Source organism: Podarcis melisellensis (assembly GCF_964234715.1).
Source record: "Podarcis melisellensis genome assembly, chromosome: 1".
Lineage (NCBI taxonomy): Eukaryota > Metazoa > Chordata > Lepidosauria > Squamata > Lacertidae > Podarcis > Podarcis melisellensis.
The window spans coordinates 21,044,984-21,066,130 of NC_138528.1; the positions used below are offsets into that span (position 1 = coordinate 21,044,984).

At 42.6% G+C, this 21,147-nt stretch overlaps 1 protein-coding gene and 3 long non-coding RNA genes across 4 annotated transcripts in view; 2 read left to right on the forward strand and 2 right to left on the reverse strand.

Moving 5' to 3' along the window:
• The window catches only part of LOC309372919, a 161,818-nt gene that overhangs the window by 36,560 nt on the left and 104,111 nt on the right, over positions 1-21,147 (forward strand). The window lies entirely within an intron of this gene.
• Positions 1-21,147, forward strand: part of LOC309372671 — a 66,147-nt gene that overhangs the window by 29,681 nt on the left and 15,319 nt on the right. The window lies entirely within an intron of this gene.
• LOC309373070 overlaps positions 1-21,147 on the reverse strand; it is a 37,998-nt gene that overhangs the window by 4,788 nt on the left and 12,063 nt on the right. The window lies entirely within an intron of this gene.
• On the reverse strand, positions 2,086-18,283 carry LOC309370733 (cytochrome P450 2C19-like). The gene is made up of 9 exons (XM_081912821.1): positions 18,084-18,283; positions 16,386-16,548; positions 15,336-15,485; positions 14,533-14,693; positions 4,884-5,060; positions 4,385-4,526; positions 3,266-3,453; positions 2,773-2,914; positions 2,086-2,347 (listed from the first exon to the last, which is right to left on the reverse strand). Exons 1-9 carry the CDS (start codon positions 18,264-18,266, stop codon positions 2,166-2,168), a joined length of 1,488 nt encoding a protein of 495 aa, XP_081768947.1. The 5' UTR covers positions 18,267-18,283; the 3' UTR covers positions 2,086-2,165.

The following is a 21,147-nucleotide window of genomic DNA, read 5'->3' on the forward strand; positions in this document are numbered from 1 at the left end:
TCGGGTTAAGAACTTTGCTTCAGGATGAAAAAAGAAATCACACGGCAGTGGTGAGAGGCCCCATTAGGTAAGAACGGACCTCCAGAACGAATTAAGTACTTAACCTGAGGTACCACTGTACATTATTAATAATACTAATACTATGTTGTTGTTGTTGCCACCCATTCTGCATCTGAGGAAGTATGTCCTACAAATAAATACAGTTAAGTCTTTAAATTGCCACAGACCTTCTCCTATTTTTATATACAACTTAGATAAAAAGAAGCAATGGGGAGGTGTGGAGACAGGGGACTGTTTGATTTTGTTGTAAAATTCCAAAAATAAATAACAAAAAGTTGTTTGCATTGCTAATTAAAAGTAAAAGGATGTGTTTCTGCTGTCTGGATGTCATTTGCTAAAACCAAATGTGTTTTAAAAATTGAACCTATACAGCAGAAATATGCACCACTGTGTTCAATGGTGCTTACTCCCAGCCATGCACAGAACTGCAGTCATGTGCCATAAATTTAATCGTGTGATTTTATTAGTAATTTGTTTTAAATGTCTGTGTTTTAAAGGTGGAGGGATTTTTTAAAGCAATGTGTTAGAAAAGCAAGATATTTTAATCCCAGTGGCCTGACTCTGGATTTTATTATGGTTCTGTCACTGATGCACTACACAGTTAGGAATGGCCGCAAATGTTGCTGGGAACTGCAAATGGGGAGGAGAGCACTGTAGCACTCAGTTGCTCCTTGAGGGCTTCTCATAGGCATCTGGTTGGCCACAGGGAGAACAGGATGCTGAATAAAATAATAAAATTGCTGTACTTGCATAATCATTACAAGTGACAGTGTTCAGTTTGTCATAGTATTATTTATTTAGCTCTGGGAGGGTGAAGTACATCTATAAAGCCATTCCATTTCACAAACAGGTAAAAAAATACATACATCTGGATGTGCTCTTATTCTCCAGAAGAAGTGGAGCAGTAGTTTTCTATGCTAGTGAAACCAGCACACTTCTCCAAACTTTGGTTTGGAGAAGACTTTCAGGAGTTTCAAAGCGGACAGAGGACATTCATTTCAAGTCCCGAATTCTTCTCCAGTTTGAATTAAAATGCAAATCAGATACAAGTTCATTCCTCTTGTCCCTTCCATTCAATGCAATGCAATGGAGAAACATTACTTCATTACTTTGAATAGGAGCATAATTGAGAGGATGCAGGAACCCAAAACAAAAATTCTGAAGACAGAAGAGGAAGACCATTCTTCCTTGGTTAACTTCATAGGTGGACTTCCCCTCACCAATTTTGCCCATGCTGACTCTGAATTTGTACTAGGGAAACATTTTTCTGTTACACTGAATGGGAGCAGGGTTGAAGGAAGGCTGAGAGGAAAGAAATTCTGACAATTCTTTGAAAGTTTTCCCTCTCAAACTCCTCCTGGAGATTTTCAGTCCTCCCTTGGAGAATATCCAGTGAAATGACCTTCCTTATTTTGCCATTCACAAAGTAAGTGGATTACAGATTGGCATGAGCAGATGCTCATGTTAGAATATCTACAATTAGCAAAACTGACGGGATCAGTTAGAGGAATATCAAAACAAAAACCAACTAGAGAACGGATAATACTTAAGAATTATGTAAACTTTATTGCACAAATAACTCCCTATTAGCAGAAATTGAGTGATATTTGTAAAGGAAAAAAATCAAAGGAATCTATACAAAACAGAAAGAAATGATATTATACAATGTAAACCTGTGTAAAAAAGAATGTTATATCAAACAGTATAATGAGAATGATGGGAAGGATCGTGCCAATGAGTACTTTTACTATGTAAATAACTCTGTCTTCTTCTTTTTTTGATTTCTTTGTTTCTTATCTTTGTTACGTCTTTATTTTTTATTATAAATTTTCTATTTTATATAATTTTCTTTTTTTACCTGTTAAGAGATAGTACATAATGTCTGTATAGACATGCAATTTTTTTTTAATCAATAAAGAGATGATTTTTTTAAAAAAAGTGTCTACTATGTGCAATAGTCTCCAGCAAGATCCCCAAAGTAACAGTTCCACAACTAGTCAGGTAAAAAGATAAGACATGAGGAGATATTGTGTTACGGATTTTTTGAACAAAGATTTGCCAGGCTGCAACTTTTCCACATGTGCAGCCCTCCTGAGGCAGGCTTTTCAGCGAGGGACAATGCAGAGCTGATAGGGCCGAGGGAAGTTGCTTATGCCGCTCAACACTGGTGTGAGATCGATGTCCTTGGGCTCAATGATGGACTTCAGAGTGAAGTTCTGTAATATGGTGGTCAAGAACAAGAAGATCTCCATGCGGGCCAGACCTTCCCCCGCACATATCCGCTTCCCTGCAAAGGAAACTCAAAGTGTAATATGCATAACAACCACTTTGGCTGTTACGGAGAAAATAACAATCATGCCAAAGGAGCAAAGGTGCTGCTCCAGAACAGCTCCAGGGAGAGTCTCTCTTTCCACCATTTCTTTTGCTTCTGCTGGCCACAGGAAAGGTACAAGGAGTTCTGATGGACCTCTGTCACTCCCTCACAATCTGGGAGCCCTTCCAGTTTAGGCTGCAGGAGGAAGGAGGTTCCCCCTCATTGCCCCGACACCAGCTGATTAGGGAGACAGGAAAGACCTGAGTTGGCCAAGACTGCAGATCTCTGAGGAAGCGGAAGGAGGTTCCCCCTCATTGCCCCGACACCAGCTGATTAGGGAGACAGGAAAGACCTGAGTTGGCCAAGACTGCAGATCTCTGAGGAAGCAGAGATCTTACCTGCTGAGAAAGGCATGAAATAGTCGCTCTTCCTGAAGGTGCCATCTTTGTGCAAGAAATGTCCTGGGTCAAATTCTTTGGGGTTTGGAAATTCTTTGCTGTCATGTAGCACAGACGTCAGACTAGGATATATGGTAGTGGCCTGCAGAGAGATTAAAGAAATGGGCTGGATGGCCATGACACCCAAAGGAATGGTGTGGGAAGGCACTAACAGGAAGGAAGGTACTTGGTTGATACAGAAGAAGAGTGGAGCAGCTTCAGAAGACTGGATCAGTCCAGTGGCCCCATCTGGTCCAGCATCCTGTTTTCATGGTGTCCAACCAAACGCCCATTGGAAGCCCTTCAACATAATCTAAACAAGACAGCACTCTCAATTCCTGTGGTTTCCGCCCACTGGTATTCAGAAGCATGCTGCCTCTCACCATGGAGGTAGAATATAGCCATCATGGCTAGCAGCCTACTATTACTACTTAGAGCCTTGAAAAGAGCTGACCTTTGGAATGACATATTGTCTGAACGGTGTGTCTTTGAGTACTGCATGTGGAGCGCTCAGTGGGGCAATGGAGATGAACCTCTGGATCTCATGGATGACCGCATCTGTGTAAGGCATTTCCCCACGATCAGCCATGCAAGGACTTCGTGATCGGCCAATAACTCGGTCAATTTCTTCATGCACTTTCTCTGCAATGGGAAGAATGAGGTTTAACACCAGTGCAGGAAACATTACAGAAGAAATTGAAACTCAGTGGGAATGCTTGCAAGGCCCTGCACATTTTGGAACTTTCAATTGTTTTCTGATTCCAACTTTCTACTATTGTAGTAAGTTGTAGCTTACCTTCAGCAATCCATCTGTAAACAGGGAAACATAATAACTGCAATTATTTATATATTAATTTAATTTCTATCCCAAAGGAGCCCAGCGGGACAAAAGCTTTAGGGATGTTACAGGAGCAAGTGATGGTCCAGCTTAGAGAGATTCCTATTGGAGGCACTGTCCTGCAGTGATTCTGATCCTACCTGAGGGCCCTTTGGCCCCTGGCCCTTGTGTTGTGCCTTTGTCTAAAGCAGTGGTGTCCAAATGTTTTTCAAAGAGGGCCAGATTGGATGAAGTAAAGGGGACGACCAAAGGGCCAACCAAAGTCATGGACCTTTTTTTTAGGATTTTACCCCAGGAAATAAACTGCCACTGGGGCAGCAGGCTGGATTAGGTCCCCAAAATGGACTTTGGACATGCTTGGTCTAAAGGATCTGCACTGGCTGCCAGTACACTACTGAGCCAAATTCAAGTTGTTACTGTTTGCATATAAATCCTAGGGTTTGCAATATGGTCAGCTATAAGACCTCATCCACACTTCTGGTTTTGCTGGGATTTCTAGGCACGGGTCTGTGGTTACTAGGCACGGATCTGAGCATTTTGTCCACCCCCCTACCCCCACTGTTGTCTCCAGGAAAGCCTTCTGTTTACTGCTGATGTCAGTAAGTGATGATTAACATTCAGCGATGAACAGTGGGTTTTCCTGGGGAAAGTACAGAACAACCACCTCTTGGACCTGTGACACATAAATCTGGGAAAGAACTAGAATAATAAGTACTAATAACACATCTGTTTTACCTTGTATCTCTGGGTATTTGAGGAGGATCATGAACCCGTATCGCAGTGTGGTGCTGGTGGTCTCTGTTCCAGCCCCAAACAAGTCAACTGTGCTTCTGGCCAAGTTTTCAATGGTGAAATGGGATGCACTATTACCTTTTTCCTGCAGAAACACACAACACAGTCAGTGGAGTCAACTCAATTGTTCTGAGTACAACATAACAAGAGTTTAACTGCGCCAGTGGGACCAGCTCCCTTCCCAAGACACATCTTATCTCAAGTCTTTTTATAGCTCGTTTCTCTGGACATTCCTTGCCCATAGGGCTAATCATTAGGAAGAACGTCCCACTTACTGGAGGAAGAAGTCAGCAATGGGAAATGAATCTACTCCAATGGGGTGTGAGCAGGAATCTCTTTCCTTGGCATTCCCACAAGAAGCTGGATGGAAGTCTGCTGGTTGGGAAGCTTCAGGAGTGGCAGGAGAACCCACTTGGAGAGGTCTGTGAGTTTTCATGATTACCTGATCCATTTTTATAAGGAAGCAGTCGATAAAATCCCGAGGTGAGCTGGGGTCCAGAGTGGGCTTGTGTTCTTCAACCTCCTCCAAAACAAACTCTCTGAGTGCCAAGTTGTTTTTCAACAGTTTGCGGTGGGGCCCAGGGATGCATTTCATCAAAGAAGGGAAGAGGTTGTAGAGCTAGAAGAAACACCACAAGAGACCCGTTGGCACCAACCTCAGTCAGGGTTTGTCCACACTCAGGCTTCAGTATAATGTTGGCCACTGTTGCCTTGTGTGTATTTCAACTCTGTGGTCCACACAACAGCATTTTCACTGCCAATGCCTCGAAAATGTGTGTAGATGTTCCCCATCTGCATTACTGGGTGGTGCTTCATTGAGTGTACTGCATTGTATTATCTTCCCTTCCCCTCAAGTAGTGCTTTCCTACCCTCTACCTAATGTTTGTTGAGGTCATGTGCAGATTTTTTTTTATTATTTCACCTATGTGTACCTTTAGAAAAATCTGAAAAATCATGCAACATTCCCCCCACCCCCGCTGCCAAAACCGCAAGAGCTGGGTAGGAAGCTGTCTTATATTATTATTATTATTTATTATTATCATTTATTGAATTTATACCCAAAGGTATCACAAAATGCATAATCAAAATAAGAACAACAACCCAATTACCCCCCCCCCAAAAAAAACCCTCCACGTTAAAAGGTATATACTGAATGAGACCATTGTTCTCTCAAGGTCAGTACTGCCTATGGAGCTGCTCTGCTGGGTATCATTCAGGAGTCCCAATCCTAACTAGGGATGCTACTAGGAATTGACTCTGGGACCCTATATAAATAAGCCAAATGGTGTAAAGCTGAACTATGGGGTTACATACATATCTCTGAATTTAGTCCCATCTGCTCCTCCTGTTGAAACCAGGCTGTGTGCACATCGCTGGCTAAAAATGTAGCAAGGCAGGATTGATATGGATTGTGGCTAACATCATGTATTCACACCTTCTCAAACCAGTAGTGGAAGCACACTGGATGCAGAGGCAATGGCAGTGTATATACTGTTGCTATCAAAGGGTTAAAGAGGTAGCAAGACGCTCTAATCACTGAGCAGCTGGAGGTCATTAGGCTTCCAGGAATCTGAGTTTGTATAAATAGTCAGTCTCCCCTGTGTTTGTTCCCCCTTGGGCGTGTTTGCTGATATGTGTGGTTCATCGCCAGGGTTTTTTCCTTTTGTAAATAAACCTTTTCTTTGAGTTCTAAAACCGCTTGCTCCAAGATTCCTCTTTGAAAAGAAACTGCCTCTCCTGCCCTTCTTAAACCGCTGCGCGAAATGCTCTGCTGTAATGGGACTTGTGACGATGGAAGCGCACTGGACATTTGCTTAGCATTAAACTAATTAAAGTTTAATGGGACAGGTTATGGTTGTGCCTGGCGTTCTCTGGTCCATGGGGTCACGAAGAGTCGGACACGACTAAACGACTAAACAACAACAACAACATGGTTGTTTGTATGTCAAGAAGGAGATAAGGAGTGCAGTTCAGAGTGATTTATGCAAGGACTGGAGCGAAGTCAGAAGCGGTTGCCGACAACGAAAGCCTTCAAAGCAGCTTGAGTCCTGCAACGTGCCTAGAAAAGTTTTAAACAGGCACTGCGCAGTTTGTACTCGCTGGAAGACGTCTTATTCCTCAAGGAGCCACCTCAGCAGCTGGGAGACGGTCTGCAGGTGTGTGAGTATCGTTCCTAAGCCCCAGGGAGGATGGCAGAGTCCCAGGAAAGTTTTACTGTCCTGTTTACGCGACTCAATGGGAAAAATTGGCAAGATTGGAAGGCTAGAGTAAGGGTTTGGTTGCAAGCAAAAGAGTTGTGGAGTTGTACTGAAGCACCGCCTTTACAGGCAGCTGCAGACGCGTCTGCAGAAGACAAAGCAGCAGCAGCAGCAGCTTCACAGAAACGCGACAGGAAAGCCCAAGGTCTACTAGTTTTGGCAGTGGGACCAGAGCAAATGCCTTATGTTTCTGAGTTAAAGAACACGCATTAGGTCTGGACGGTTCTGCAGCGGTTAAATTCCAGAAACACTGCGGGGGCCAAGATCCATGCTACAAGATGTTTGTTTGATTTACGTCTCCAACCGGGAGCGTGTGTGAAAGAACATATTGCCAAAATGGTGTCTGCCTTTAATCAACTAAGACAGCTGGGCATTCCTTTCTCTATGGAGCAGCAGTCATACATATTGTTGTCTTCTCTTGATAAAAGCTATGAGACTCTAGCTCTAACTTTGGAAGCTATGCCTTCAACTGAATTAACCCTTGAATACATTTCTTCTCGGCTTGCAGATGAACAGGATAAAAGGCAAAGAGAAAGAGTTTTGTCTTCAAAGGGGAGTTATGCTGTGCCTAAGAGTGGGGATGCTGAGTTTGAGAACACAGTAAATGCTTTTGCAGCTAGACACTGTTTTCGCTGTGGTTCCCCTTCCCATTTAATTAGGAATTGCACACGTGAACCTGGTCAAGACAGCACCAAGGCCGTTACCCCTAGTTACCAGACAAGGAGTTCCAGGGGACGTCGAAGAAGAGGAGGAGGTCGTGGCTACTCCCACAGCACACAGCACATGGCTTCAGCAATGGCGTTGATGCAAGGGCGTGGCCAAGGCAGCTGGTTGATCGACAGTGGTGCATCTCACCACCTGGTGGCGCCATCTAGTGTCCGTTTGCAGAATTGCAGACATTTGCAAACCCTTAAAGTTGTGACAATGGCAGATTCAACTAAACGTTCCTTAGAGACCGTAGGCACAGTGTTCTTGAATTGTTTGCAAACAGAAATTGATGCCTACGTGCTAAAGGGAATGAAGGGATATATTTTGTCTGTGTCAGAACTTGATAGAAATGGGTTTAAAACTGTGTTTGAAAATGGGGTTTGCACTATTTCAAAGAATAATGTATCTCTTTTGCAGGTGGAATGCAGAGATGGGTTATATTATTTTGAGACAAGTCCAGATGAAGTTGAACAGGTTCATGCTGGTTGTGTGAACTCGCCTACCCATAACTCTTGTGTTCATTTATGGCACCGCCGTCTGGGACATATTAATTTTCAGTATGTTAAAAGGCAACCTGAATTATCAGAAGGGTGCAAAATGAACAAATGTACTAAGTATTTGGATTGTACTGCATGCAAAAGGGCGAAGGTTCATAGATGCAGCTATCCCAGTTCAGATAGGAAATCTGACAAAGTATTCCAACTTGTGCATATGGACCTATGTGGGCCAATGCCTGTTGCTAGCATGGGAGGTTCGAGGTATGCACTGTGTCTCTCGGATGACAAAACAAAGGTTACATGGTTTTTTCCTCTCAAAACAAAAGCAGATACTGCAGAAACAGTTAAAAATTGGGTTCATGCAGTAGAACTTGAATTCGGTACTAAAGTACTTGCTTTTCAGACAGACAGAGGGTCAGAATTTACCGGGTCTGTGTTGCAGAATTTCTTTAAGAAAAAGGGAATTAAGCATCGTCTGTCTACACCTTATTCCCCCCAAGAAGGAGGCGTGGCCGAATGTAAAAACAGGGTTCTGCAAGAGTTGGCAAACTCTATGTTGTTTGATGCTAAACTCCCTCAAAGTTACTGGGCGGAAGCCTGGCAGGCGGCTACTCATATTCTGAACCGAGTATATAATTCGGTAATTGATACTACCCCATATTTTGCTTTATATGGGAAGAAGCCCAAAGTTAATTACTTTCGGGTGTTTGGATGTCAAGCCTATGTACTTATCCCAAAAGCGTTAAGGAAAAAGGGAGGTCCAAGGGCTAGGAAACTCATCTTTTGTGGGTACGAACCACACGCCAAATCTTGGAGGTTCGTGAACCCAAATGGGGATACTACAAGAGTGGTCCTCAGTAGGAGCGCTGAATTTTGTGAGCAGTCCGGATGGACTCACTTACATGCTAACCCTGACATTTTTAGAGATGATTTAGGCATTTATGCTGAGAATGAAAGTCCAGAGGGTAGTGAGCCAGAAGGGGATGGTGCACATGGTTCAGATGCAGATTCTGACCAGGCACAAGGTTCTCCTAAGGTAGAAAAGCCAGAATCTAGGAGTGTTCCAACATCGCCAGTCAGTAGGCCTAGCAGACAGCAAAAGCAAAGCAGGTCGACTGCAACACCAAGCCCAAGGGAGGTATCTAAACGGAGGTCTTTATCCCTAGGGGCGCATCCAGATATAAAGTCTGAGACAGATTCTGACAGCCAATGGTCAGAGGGGGCACAAGAGGAGCAATTGCGCAGGTCAAAACGTGCCACAAAGGGCAAGCCGCCAGAGCGGTTTAAGGTGACAAGTGTATACGTAAATATGGCACAGTGTGAGCCAGATAGCTATATGGAAGTACAACAGCTTCCAAGCTCAGAAGCCGTAAAGTGGCAGGAAGCAATGGAAAAGGAGATGGCTTCAATGACGTCTCTCGGTGTGTTTACAAGTACAGAGCTTCCGAAAGGGCAACAAGCTGTAGGTTGTCAATGGGTATATCGTTTAAAGCCCACAACTACTGAGGAGCTGCAATATAAAGCCCAACTAGTTGTGAAAGGGTTTTCGCAGCGCAAAGGTGTTCACTATTCTCAAATCTATGCCCCTACTTCAAGATCGGAGTCACTAAGAATGCTTTTAGCCTCTTCAGCTAAGAAGGGAAATAAGCTGTTTCATTTTGATGTCAATGTGGCTTATTTAAATGCAGACTTACAGGAGGAAGTCTATATGACACCACCACCAGGCTTTGAAGGAGACAAGCCAAACCAGGTCTGGCGCCTACACAAATCCATTTATGGGTTGAAACAGTCCGCCTGTAATTGGAATTCCTGCTTTGATGCTCTAGAGAGCATGGGGTTCAGAAAGAGCGCAGCAGATGCGTGTCTTTATCTAAAAGGCTCGGGATGTGAACAAGAAGCAGTCTTGATATTTGTTGACGATTTATTATACAGTGGAAAGGATGATAAACTTGCACAACAATTTGCCACAAAGCTTGGAGAAAGGTTTCAGATAAAATCACTAGGCAATGTATCTGTTTATCTAGGAGTTAAAATTCAGCAAGATGAAAATGGGAACTATTGGCTCAGCCAAGAAGCTAAGATCCAGCAGTTGCTGGAAAGGTTTAAAATAAACAACTGTGCTGGTGTTAAAACCCCAATGGAGTTAAGTTACACAAAGGATGCTCAAGCCGAGCAACAGGCAGAGTTCTGTAATCCCGGGGTTTACCAGTCAGCGATAGGCAGTCTACTCCACATTGCACAGTGGACTTGGCCCGATATAACATATGCTGTCAACATGCTGTGTAGACAAGCTGAAAAACCATCAATGCATGCTTGGCAAGGAGTAAAAAGAGTTTTAAGGTATCTCCAAACTACCAAAAGGTTTCGCTTAAAACTATCAGCAGAGGGCAGCACACAACTTGAATGTTGGGCCGACAGCAGTTGGGCAGATGCTGGACCAGATAGAAAATCAGTGTCAGGAATGGCGATAAAATTTGGAAATGCACTAATTGGTTGGAGATCAAGAAAGCAATCACTTATAGCTTTAAGTTCAACTGAATCTGAGTTCAATGCATTATCAGATGTATGTAGAGAACTGGAATTTTATAAGCAACTGGTACAAGAATTGTTTGGAGAATGTTCCCTACCTATCAGAGTGTGGGAAGACAATCAACCTTGTATTAAACTAGCTAAAGCAGGTCAATTCAAGGCACACACAAAACACTTGGATATCCGTTATCAAAATGTATGCCAAAGTGTAAAACAAGGTTTAATTGAACTAAAGTATTGTCCAAGCCAAGAAAATATCACAGACGGTTTTACAAAAGCTTTGAGTCCGCAATCTCATAAATGTTTCTGTTCAGGTTTAAATTTGAATTAAGGCTGGTACAGCTCAGTGTTACGAGCGAGAGGGGGTGTTGCTATCAAAGGGTTAAAGAGGTAGCAAGACGCTCTAATCACTGAGCAGCTGGAGGTCATTAGGCTTCCAGGAATCTGAGTTTGTATAAATAGTCAGTCTCCCCTGTGCTTGTTCCCGCTTGGGCGTGTTTGCTGATATGTGTGGTTCATCGCCAGGGTTTTTTCCTTTTGTAAATAAACCTTTTCTTTGAGTTCTAAAACCGCTTGCTCCAAGATTCCTATTTGAAAAGAAACTGCCTCTCCTGCCCTTCTTAAACCGCTGCGCGAAATGCTCTGCTGTAATGGGACTTGTGACGATGGAAGCGCACTGGACATTTACTTAGCATTAAACTAATTAAAGTTTAATGGGACATATACATCCCAAGTAATTAGTTCCAGTTATAAACTTGAGCCTGTGGGTTTTACTGGTTAAGCTTTACTTCCTGCTCCACTGGGCTGCTGTTAAGTAAAACCTTGGTTACTAGACCCAGGTGCATTGTGTGTCTTGACTGGATCTCCACATTAAAAACAAGAACATAAGAAGAGCCTATTGAATCAGGCCAGTGGCCCATCGTGCTGTCACAGTGGCTAACCAGTTACCCATGGCAAGCTTGCAACTAGGACATTAACAGAAATATTAAGAGGCAGAGGCAGTAGTAGAAGAAGAAGAGGAGTTTGGATTTGATATCCCGCTTTATCGCTACCCAAAGGAGTCTCAAAGCGGCTAACATTCTCCTTTCCCTTCCTCCCCCACAACAAACACTCTATGAGGTGAGTGGGGCTGAGAGACTTGAGAGAAGTGTGACTGGCCCAAGGTCACCCAGCAGCTGCATGTGGAGGAGCAGAGACGCGAACCCGGTTCACCAGATTACGAATCTACCGCTCTTAACCACTACACCACAGTGGCTCTCGAAGGAACAGAGGAAGTTGCCCTTCTACCCAACCAGGCCATTGGGTCCATCCGGCATACAGTTGCTACACTGACTGGCCGTGGCTCTCCAGGATTCCAGGCAGGGTTATCTCTGAGACCTACCCAGAGATGCTAGGGATTGAGCGTACGCAAAGCAGGTGCTCTGCAAATGAGCTATGACCAGTCCCCATTTCTACCAAAATACCCGCCTTATTAAAATGCTCCACGCATTAGGTGTGTGGCAGGCGTGGGGAGCCTTGAATCCACAGCTCTGGCTGACTTCAGAAGGTCTCTTTGTCCCTCCCCGATCACTAGTTTCTTAACAGCTTCAGTCTGGTTCCAGGGGAAGACTTCCAAACTGAGTTCACACCACAAAAAACCCCAGTTCTACGATACCCACAGTGTGGGCCAAGAGAAGCCTGGAAGAAAGAGGATGGGGGTTGGTCAAGGTTTTGGAAATGGTATAGGTGCAATTTATTCAGAACAAAAGGCCAAACTAATTGTTAAGAATGTGGTGATGGAGGAATTTAAGATAGAGAAAGGGACACGACAAGGTTGTCCAATTTCCCCATTGCTCTTTATTTCGGTCCTGGAGGTTCCCCTAAATATGATCAGAAGGGACCAATTGGTTAAATAAAGGTATACAAGTCGGAGCCAAACAGTACAAATTGAAAGCATTTGCCGATGATTTGGTATTGACATTACAGGAGCCAGAATCTAGTACTAAAAGAGTACTGGAACTGATTCAAGAATTTGGTCAGGTAGCGGGTTTTAAATTGAATAAGATGAAAACTAAGGTTTTAGAGAAAAACTTAACAGTGACTGAGAGAGAGAGGTTTCAGAAGGAGACAGGTTTAACACTGGTTAAGAAAGTAAAATACCTGGGGGTTAATATGACTGCCAAGAATGTGAATTTATTTAAAGATAACTATGAAAAATGCTGGTCAGAAGTGAATTTTTTTTTAGAAATATGGTCAAACTTGAACCTTTCTTTGCTAGGCTGTATTGCTGCTATAAAAATGAATGTATTGCCAAGAATGTTGTTTTTGTTTCAATCATTGCAAATTTTGGATAAAATGGACTGTTTCAAGAAGTGGCAGAGAGATATTTCCAGATTTGTCTGGCAGGGCAAGAAGCCCAGAATAAAATTTAAAATACTAACCGATGCAAAAGAAAGAGGTGGATTTGCCCTGCCAGACCTTAAACTTTATTATGAATCAGCTGCATTTTGCTGGCTGAAAGAATGGCTGCTTCTTGAGAACACAGACATTTTGGATTTAGAAGGTTTCAACAATGTATTTGGGTGGCATGCATATTTGTGGTATGATAAGGTCCAAGCACACAAAGCATTTAAAAACCATATTGTCAGGAAAGCATTGTTCAATGTCTGGATAAGATATAAAGACCTATTTGAAAATAAAACCCCAAGGTGGTTGTCACCGATGGAAGCAAAGGCTCAGAAAACGCTCAATATGGAGGCCAAATGGCCGAAATATTGGGAGATTTTGGAACAAGAAGGAGATAAATTGAAATTGCAGAGCTTTGAGAAACTAAAAGACAAAGTGCGAGATTGGCTTCATTACTATCAAATAAGGGAGGCTTACAATCTGGACAAGAAAATTGGCTTCCAGGTGGAAAAATCAAAATTGGAAACAGAACTGTTAGATCCCAAAAATAAGATACTATCAAGAATGTATAACTTGCTGTTGAAATGGAATACTCAGGATGAAACGGTGAAATCTGCTATGATAAAATGGGCACAAGATGTTGGACATAACATTGTGTTGGCTGACTGGGAACAGTTATGGACCATAGGTATGAAATTTACGGCATGTAATGCTTTAAGAGAGAATATTATGAAAATGATATACAGGTGGTACATGACACCAGTCAAGCTTGCAAAAATGTATAATTTGCCCGATAATAAGTGCTGGAAATGTAAAGAAAATGAAGGTACATTCTTTCACCTTTGGTGGACGTGCCCAAGGATTAAGGATTCTGGGAGATGATCTATAATGAAATGAAAAAGGTATTTAAATATACCTTCCTGAAGAAACCAGAGGCCTTTCTCCTGGGCATGGTCAGCCAATTGGTGCCAAAGAAGGATAGAACTTTCTTTATGTATGCAACAACAGCAGCAAGAATACTTATCGCAAAGTATTGGAAGACACAAGATTTACCCACCCGGGAAGAATGGCAGATGAAGTTGATGGACTATATGGAACTGGCGGAAATGACTGGCAGAATCCAAGACCAGGGAGAAGAGTCGGTAGAAGAAGATTGGAAGAAATTTAAAGACTATTTACAGAAACACTGTAAAATTAAGGAATGTTAGAAGGATGCTGGAATGAAGTTATGTGGTTTTAGCAGTAATGTTATAAAGGGGTATGTAAAAATGGATTGTTAATAGGTGAAAATGTGAAGTTACAATATATTAAGATAAAATATCAAGATAAAAGCAAAAATGGTAAGGACTTGCTGAAACAACTATTGAACTAGAATACAAAAAAGGGAGGTGTGAGGAGGTCAGGGAAACAAGCAAATGAAAGGTAAGACATGGAAAGACTGCTTTGTTTTTAATTGTTTTTATTTTTCTGTACTTTGTATTTTTTGCCTCTTTTCTTTTTTCTTTTCTTTTTTCTTCTCATTTTTGTAACTTTTTTGAAACTTTAATAAATATTATTATTATTTTTTTAAAAAAAGAGAAGCCTGGAAGAAAGATATTTAAACAGCAGGAAAATGGCCACAGCCAGAGGCAGTATCTACATAAAATAAATACTCCACATGCAAGTAAACTTTAGACTTTGTGGAAAAGAATGCATTTAACCAGATGGCACCTACCTGTCCCCAAGGAGAGCTAAAAACCTGAAAGTTTTCGCTTATTAAGCTTAGCATGGATAGCAATTTCTTGTCATTATAATCATATCGTTTCCCAAAGATAATTGCACAAATGACATTGGAGATGGCGCAACTGAGTGAGAAGGTTGGGTCCAAGGGCTTCTCTGGAAGAACAAGAAAAAAATAATTATACCCATTACAGGTTTTAGGCAATAATGTAGTCTGGAATTTCTGAGCTGTCATTTCCTGGCTCCTGGCCTCAGTGTTCAGACAGGGAGCTGCCTTTCTCACAACAATTCTGGAGGCATGGGCATCTTCAGTGGCTATGAGTGGTTTCTTCCAAGGACTTTCCAAGGTGCTTTCTTCCAGCTTCAGCCAATATATCCTTAGATAGGAAAGAGTGACCACAGTGGTGCAGGCCTTGGTGAAGTCTAGACTAAAACTAGGGAATCTAAAGCACTTCAGATGCTGCTAGACTCTAACTTCTGGACCACTGTTGACTGTTGGGGCTGAAAGCAGCTGGAATTCAACAATATCGGCAGAGCACTCTTGCAGTTGATAGAGAAGCAGCGACCGGACTTTAGATGGAACTGGACTGTGTCAGCATACTGAAAGCTATGCATTGTTTGCCAGTACATTGACAAGGTAAGTTCAGTGCATTGCTAGTGTGTAAGAAGCCCTCAGTGACCTAGGACCAGGTGGTGGTTCATAATCTGTTGTAATGTACCCCAGAATCTGCTGTGATGTTTATGTTTAAGGGGGTCTGCTTGATAAGCCTATGTCTATGAAGGGCAGTGGCTACCCACCCTGCGTGTCCTGGAACTTTTCTAGCAGGAACTGTGCTTCCTCCTGGATCCTCTCCTCAATACTTTTCTTTCCCATGCCAAAGTTGCGCAGGGTGGTAAGGGTAAAACGTCGGAGCTGCTTCCACACCTCCCCATTGCTGAATATAATTCCTGGAAAGCAGAAGAGGAAATGGGCATGAAGGAGATGGATGGACTGAAAGGGAGAGCAGAAGAAGCAGGTTGGAAGAGCAGGGGGCTCTTATTCTTGGCTCCAGACCACCTGGAGACTTGGTACTTTGGTGCCTCCTTATTCCATAATCCGTAGCTGGCCAGTCTTCTGATACATGCCCTTACTGTAAAATATATGTGTTTAATGTGCATAAAATGCTATGTTTGTGTGTGTGTGTTGTGTATGAAATGTAGTGGAGGTTTGCATTTGCAGAATGTCCATTTTTGCAGCTAAAGCTTAAAAAGAGGTTTCAATGTTTTGGTATTTATGTTAACTGATAATTCATCTCTTGGAGCCTGGGTCTCTCTCTGAAGCTGCCAGTATAATGAAGAAGCAATAGTTCTTGGACTTTATTAACTAGAAAGAACTTAAAGAAAACTGGACTACTGCAAACTATCTATAAATTTCTTACCAAGAAAACAAATAAATACAAATCAACACATTTCACTTAAACAACTAGAAGTGAAATGTGTTGATTTGTATTTATTTGTTTTCTTGGTAACAAATTTATACATAGTTTGCTGTAACTTTGAAATACTTACTGCCCACACCAGAATTACCCCAGACCATTATTTTTAAAAGCTAGAGACTCAGTCAATCCTTCTTTAATTTTTGGTGCTTGCCCTAAACCAGAGGTGGAGCTAGCTGCTCCAGCATATGTATAGCTATGCCATTAAAAGGCTGCTAATTATCTATTGCTACTGTCCAGTGGGAAAATTAATTAGGAATGTTTATCTCAAGATGCAATGACTTGTCTTTGCAACCTTTCTTGCTTTATTTTCATGAATAGAGGGATTTTCCTGTGTCCCCCCCCCCTCCATTGGTCAACCAGCATAAAATACCTAATCCCTTGTTGACATCATCAGCTAATGGCAGGCGTCCCCTAGCAGCAAATTCATCTCCACGGTCGATCAGTGCTTCTTTCACTGCATCATAGCCATGCAGCACCACAACCCGTTCTGCTCCAAAATACATTGTGAACACAGAGCCATACTTCTCACCAAACTGGATAAAAGATAGAGAAGGACACACATCTAGGTGGGTTTGCAGGTTAGGAGAGAGTCATATAGCTGATGGAGAGCCCCACTGCCCCCAGACTCACTATGGGCATCTGAACCACATGACTCTTAATAGCATACAGAAGAGTTCTGCAGCTATATCAGACCAAAGGCCAACTAGTCCATGACAGTTATCACAGTCGCCAACACAGTTCTGGGAAGCTCAAAAACAAGACCTGAGTGCAATAGCACACTCCCCTCCTGCAGGTCCCTGGAACTGGTGGAGGTTCAGCATCATTGCTAGCCGCTATGGGTAGCTTTACCTTCAATGAATTTTGTCTTAACAAAATTCCACAGTGAATTCCACAGTTTCAATATGCACTGTATGAAGAACTACTATCTTGCGTGTGTTGTAACTCTTCCAACACTCAGCTTTAATTGAAGACTCCAAGTTTTAGCATTACAGACCCTTCAAGTGTCCCTATTTTCCAGGGACATCCCTGATTTAGAGAAGCCATCTCAGTTTGATCATAGATTGTCCTTAGGCTGTCCCTATTTTCATGGAAGAAATGTTGGAGGGTATAGAGTTATCCAACCCCCTCTGAAGGCAATCCTCAATAGGGAAGTGTTTTTTTGTTTAATTTCTAATGTTTTCATTGTTTTTATATATGTTGGAAGCTGTCCAGAGTGGCTGGCGCAACCCAGTAAGGTTTGTGGGCTATAGTAAAATTATCATTATGGAATCGGATGTCCCTTTTTTCTTTGGAGAAATGTTGGAGGGTATGGCATTATGAGAGGGGGTAAAAGTGTTTTCCCTTCCACTTTCTCTATATCGTGAACATGATTATATGTTATATCTCACCTCACACTCATTTTTCTAAGGGAATTCTTAAAGTACCTTCCAACCAAGCACATTCTGGCGAAAATAAAGGAGCAGCTTTTCGAAATACAAGAAGACTATGAACTCCACACTGTCCAATAGAGGCTAAAAATGTTCAGAGGGCAAAAATGCCCAAACCATCCATGTGTGGAGGGAGAATTGGACCCGCCCCCGCCCCCTGTCTAATATAGTATGAAAATTTTACTATTCCTTTTTAAATTTCGTTACTCAGAAGGCAGCTTTATGCCTTTTATTTTAAGGATAAAACAATAAAATGACAATAAATCAACCCCCTTTCTGGAGTTGTGGGACCTGCTCAAAGTCCACCTCTTTTCTGTGGGGCCTTTGGGACAAGTCCCTGCTCCCCATCCCTGCTGATGTACCCAAGCGCAAGTCCGTGCCACTGAAATCATAGCGATTCTGCTATTCTTTTCCTCTGGTCTGGATGCCTCCCCTCCCTCTCTTGCCTCTCCTCTGTCAAAGTGCAGAGTCTGTTGCCTTATACTCTGCAAATGTACCCTGCACACAGATGGTACCATCTATAAATAAAGAAACTGACAATGGATTGTCCCCTTCCAAAAGTGTCAGATGTAAAGAGGCTTGCAAACAGGTAACGGTCATGAACAGACAGCTGTTGAGGAAGGTGCTCATCTTTGGCTTACCTCCTGAAGAACCTGGGCCAGGTTGTTGGTCTTCAACTGCAGAGCGTTCCCTACGATGGGCAGTGGAGGTGGGCCAGGTGGCAGCTGCTTTGCATTCTCTGGTGTCCTGCTCCTGACTGCAAGGAAAACAAGGCAAGAGATACATATGATCATCAAAATGGTGACTGTCTCTAGAGGCTCCATGGCACCAGCTAACAGTGACTGAAATGACTCTAGATGAATTAATTTGCTTTCCAGTTTTATATACTCTGAGGAGGTCACACATACATGGATTTTCACCAATAGGAATTCTAGGTTTCTCTGAGTCAATGAGATTAGCCATTAAGCAGATCAGGTTGTATCATCAAGAAATGAACTTCTATGAACTTCAGTCTGTATTCTTTTTCTTCATTGATTAGTAAGGCAATGATAACGGCATTACTGAGCACAAGGTCTGTGATGTAAGACAACCAGGGGTCAGGTTTTTTTCCTGCCAAACATTGTAATGTAGCCTTGAGGCAAATGGTTCTGCTTCTAAGGTGCTTTCAGGACCAGGTTCCTGCAGGAGAGCTTCTTGTATAGTTTGAGTGCTTGGTTGGAGGTTTCTTGCACCTCAGATGCCCACAAATGTGAAATAAAATTGAAATAAACTTTAAGGCAGGTCCATAATGGAGTTCAGCCTCAGCAAAATGCATCCCTGTTAGGAGACCTTGCAGCTTGGGTGAATTAGACTGAGAGGTTTACACACAGTTTCTGGATTTCTACTGCTTTATTCATGCAGGAACAAAATTATCTTGGCAAGAACGATTTACAGGATGAGTAGAGATAAAAAGAGAGAGCAATAGCAGGCATCTTATCAGGAGAGAACAACAAAATGCTTTTACAGGTGGAGTTAACTTAGAAAAAGACTACAAGCAAATGCTGGCTTGCTTGCTACACAAACAGTGCTCTTGTGTGGTTTAAAGTAATACATGCATTAGCTAGAGGTTCAGGAGAAGGATGTTTATTTGCTTTCCCCCAACAATCCCATCTAGCACTACCCACTGTGGACAGGACACACCAAGATAGATTTTGGAGACATAAACCTGGAAGTGCTTTAGTATTGATGAGACACACTAATGTGCTCATCAAAACAGTGACTCACATGTGCCCTAGTGTGGACAAAACCATGGTCACTAGTGTACATGCTGACACAGAACATTAACTTATTGTTTTCATTTAGTCCAGTTCTTCCATCCACCTCTGGAAATAATAATAATAATAATAATAATAATAATAATAATAATAATAATAATAATAATAATAATAATTTATTATTTCTAACCCGCCCATCTGGCTGGGCTTCCCCAGCCACTCTGGGTGGCTTCCAAAAGAATATTAAAATACATCAAACATTAAAAGCTTCCCTAAACAGGGCTGCCTTCAGATGTCTTCTCAAAGCCTGGTAGTTGTTGTCCGCTTTGACATCTGGTGGGAGGGTGTTCCACAGGGAAGGCGCCTCTACCGAGAAGGCCCTCTCCATGGTTCCCTGTAACTTGGCTTCTTGCAGTGAGGGAACCCCCAGAAGGCCCTAGGTACTGGACCTCATTGTCCGGGTAGAAGGATATATAAGTATTTAGTACAAGAGGGGAGCATGCAGATGATGGAAGCCTGCGAAGTTATTTATTTAAAGTATTGAGCGGTCCCTTATTAAGGGGTAGCTCCTAAAACAGGAGTGATCATATCCTCAAGCATTTCAAAAAAAGATGTCAAAAATAAGAGAGTAAATATCCCTTTGTGTATATTAGCTGGCCTTTTTACACTGATTCACAGCTTAAACATACTCCTGGAGCAGGTTATAGACATCCATAAAATTACTGTAATTAGCTGGGATAATATCTCCCTTATACCAATGGTAAATTTTCTTTCAAACTGACTTGTCAGTTCAGTTTGCATAAACTTATTTGAGCTCATGGTTCAGTTCATAAACCAAAGTGTACAAGGTGTTCTTGCCAACAACTGTTGCTGCTCTGTGTGTTTTGAGTCAATCTCCTGTCAGTGCAGATCACAGAAATTCAGCCCATGCTGGCCACAGCTGGGACACTATATGGCTGCTCTGCAGAGAGAGGCCTACTCAGTTCTACAGAGTTCAGATTGCATAAACTGAGTTTGTTTGCCAGAGCAACTGGTGAGGTGGTAAAGCCTCTGCCTTACAAGCACATGGTCCCAGGTTCAAGACCCGTTATCTCTCGGTAGGGGCCTGAAGAGCCCTGTGACTCAGGATAAGCCAGCGTCATACATTCCTGTGTTAGGGTAAGGCACCATGATCTGATTATTATAAAGGCAGTACAGGGGTACCTTGGGTTAAGTACGTAATTCGTTCTGGAGGTCCGTTCTTAACCTGGAGGGACGCAGGGGTACATGTTACAATATGAAAGCAATGCTGCTGCAAAGTACTAGCTTGAAAAGTAAACATGATGGGAATGTTGGGACTGCCCGTGGGAAACAGAGGGACAGTCAATTCACAGTGCGAAGCACCATAATTAGCTCAGAGTGAAATATGAGCTCTTCTGTTTATTCCTATCCTGGAAGTACAGGAAGTGTTTGACACAACACTGCTGGAGTTTGAAGAGAGCAGTCATGTTTTTTGTAATGCTGCAAAGACAGAAATAAAGGCATGTAAATACGTTTCTGTCTATCTCTTTCCCTGCCGGGGGGGGGGGCAGGAAAGAGGGGGGGGGTTCTTCTCACGTTTGAGAAGAATCGCTGATCGAGACCTAGCCTGCGCTTGCTGGGGAATGCAACCAGGGAGGTCAACAGGGAATCAAGCCGGGTGCCTGGGATTGTTGCCAGTTTCTGCTGATATGGGCTTGAATTTCCGACATCTGGTAGCACGGAGCCGATGGCATCGATTCATGAAAGCAGCTAAAGAGGTTGATGGATCGTATTCATCCTCTGCAAGGAGATAAAGAAGTTTGTGGTAGCGTGCGGATGGAGGCTACTACGAAAGGCTGAACACCGAAGCAGACGTTTTTGCTGATAAGCAAGGAGCTACGGAACCCCTAAGGTATGCTGATTTATGGGCTAAAAGAGTGAAGGCAGACAG

Coding starts and splice junctions, on each gene's coding strand:
- LOC309370733 (XM_081912821.1), bottom strand. CDS start 18,266: ATGGAGCCTCTAGAGACAGTCACCATTTTGATGATCATATGTATCTCT. Junction 15,486..16,385: donor TGATGTCAACAAGGGATTAG/GTATTTTATGCT, acceptor TCTGCTTTCCAG/GAATTATATTCAGCAATGGG. Junction 14,694..15,335: donor AAAGTTCCAGGACACGCAGG/GTGGGTAGCCAC, acceptor TTGTTCTTCCAG/AGAAGCCCTTGGACCCAACC.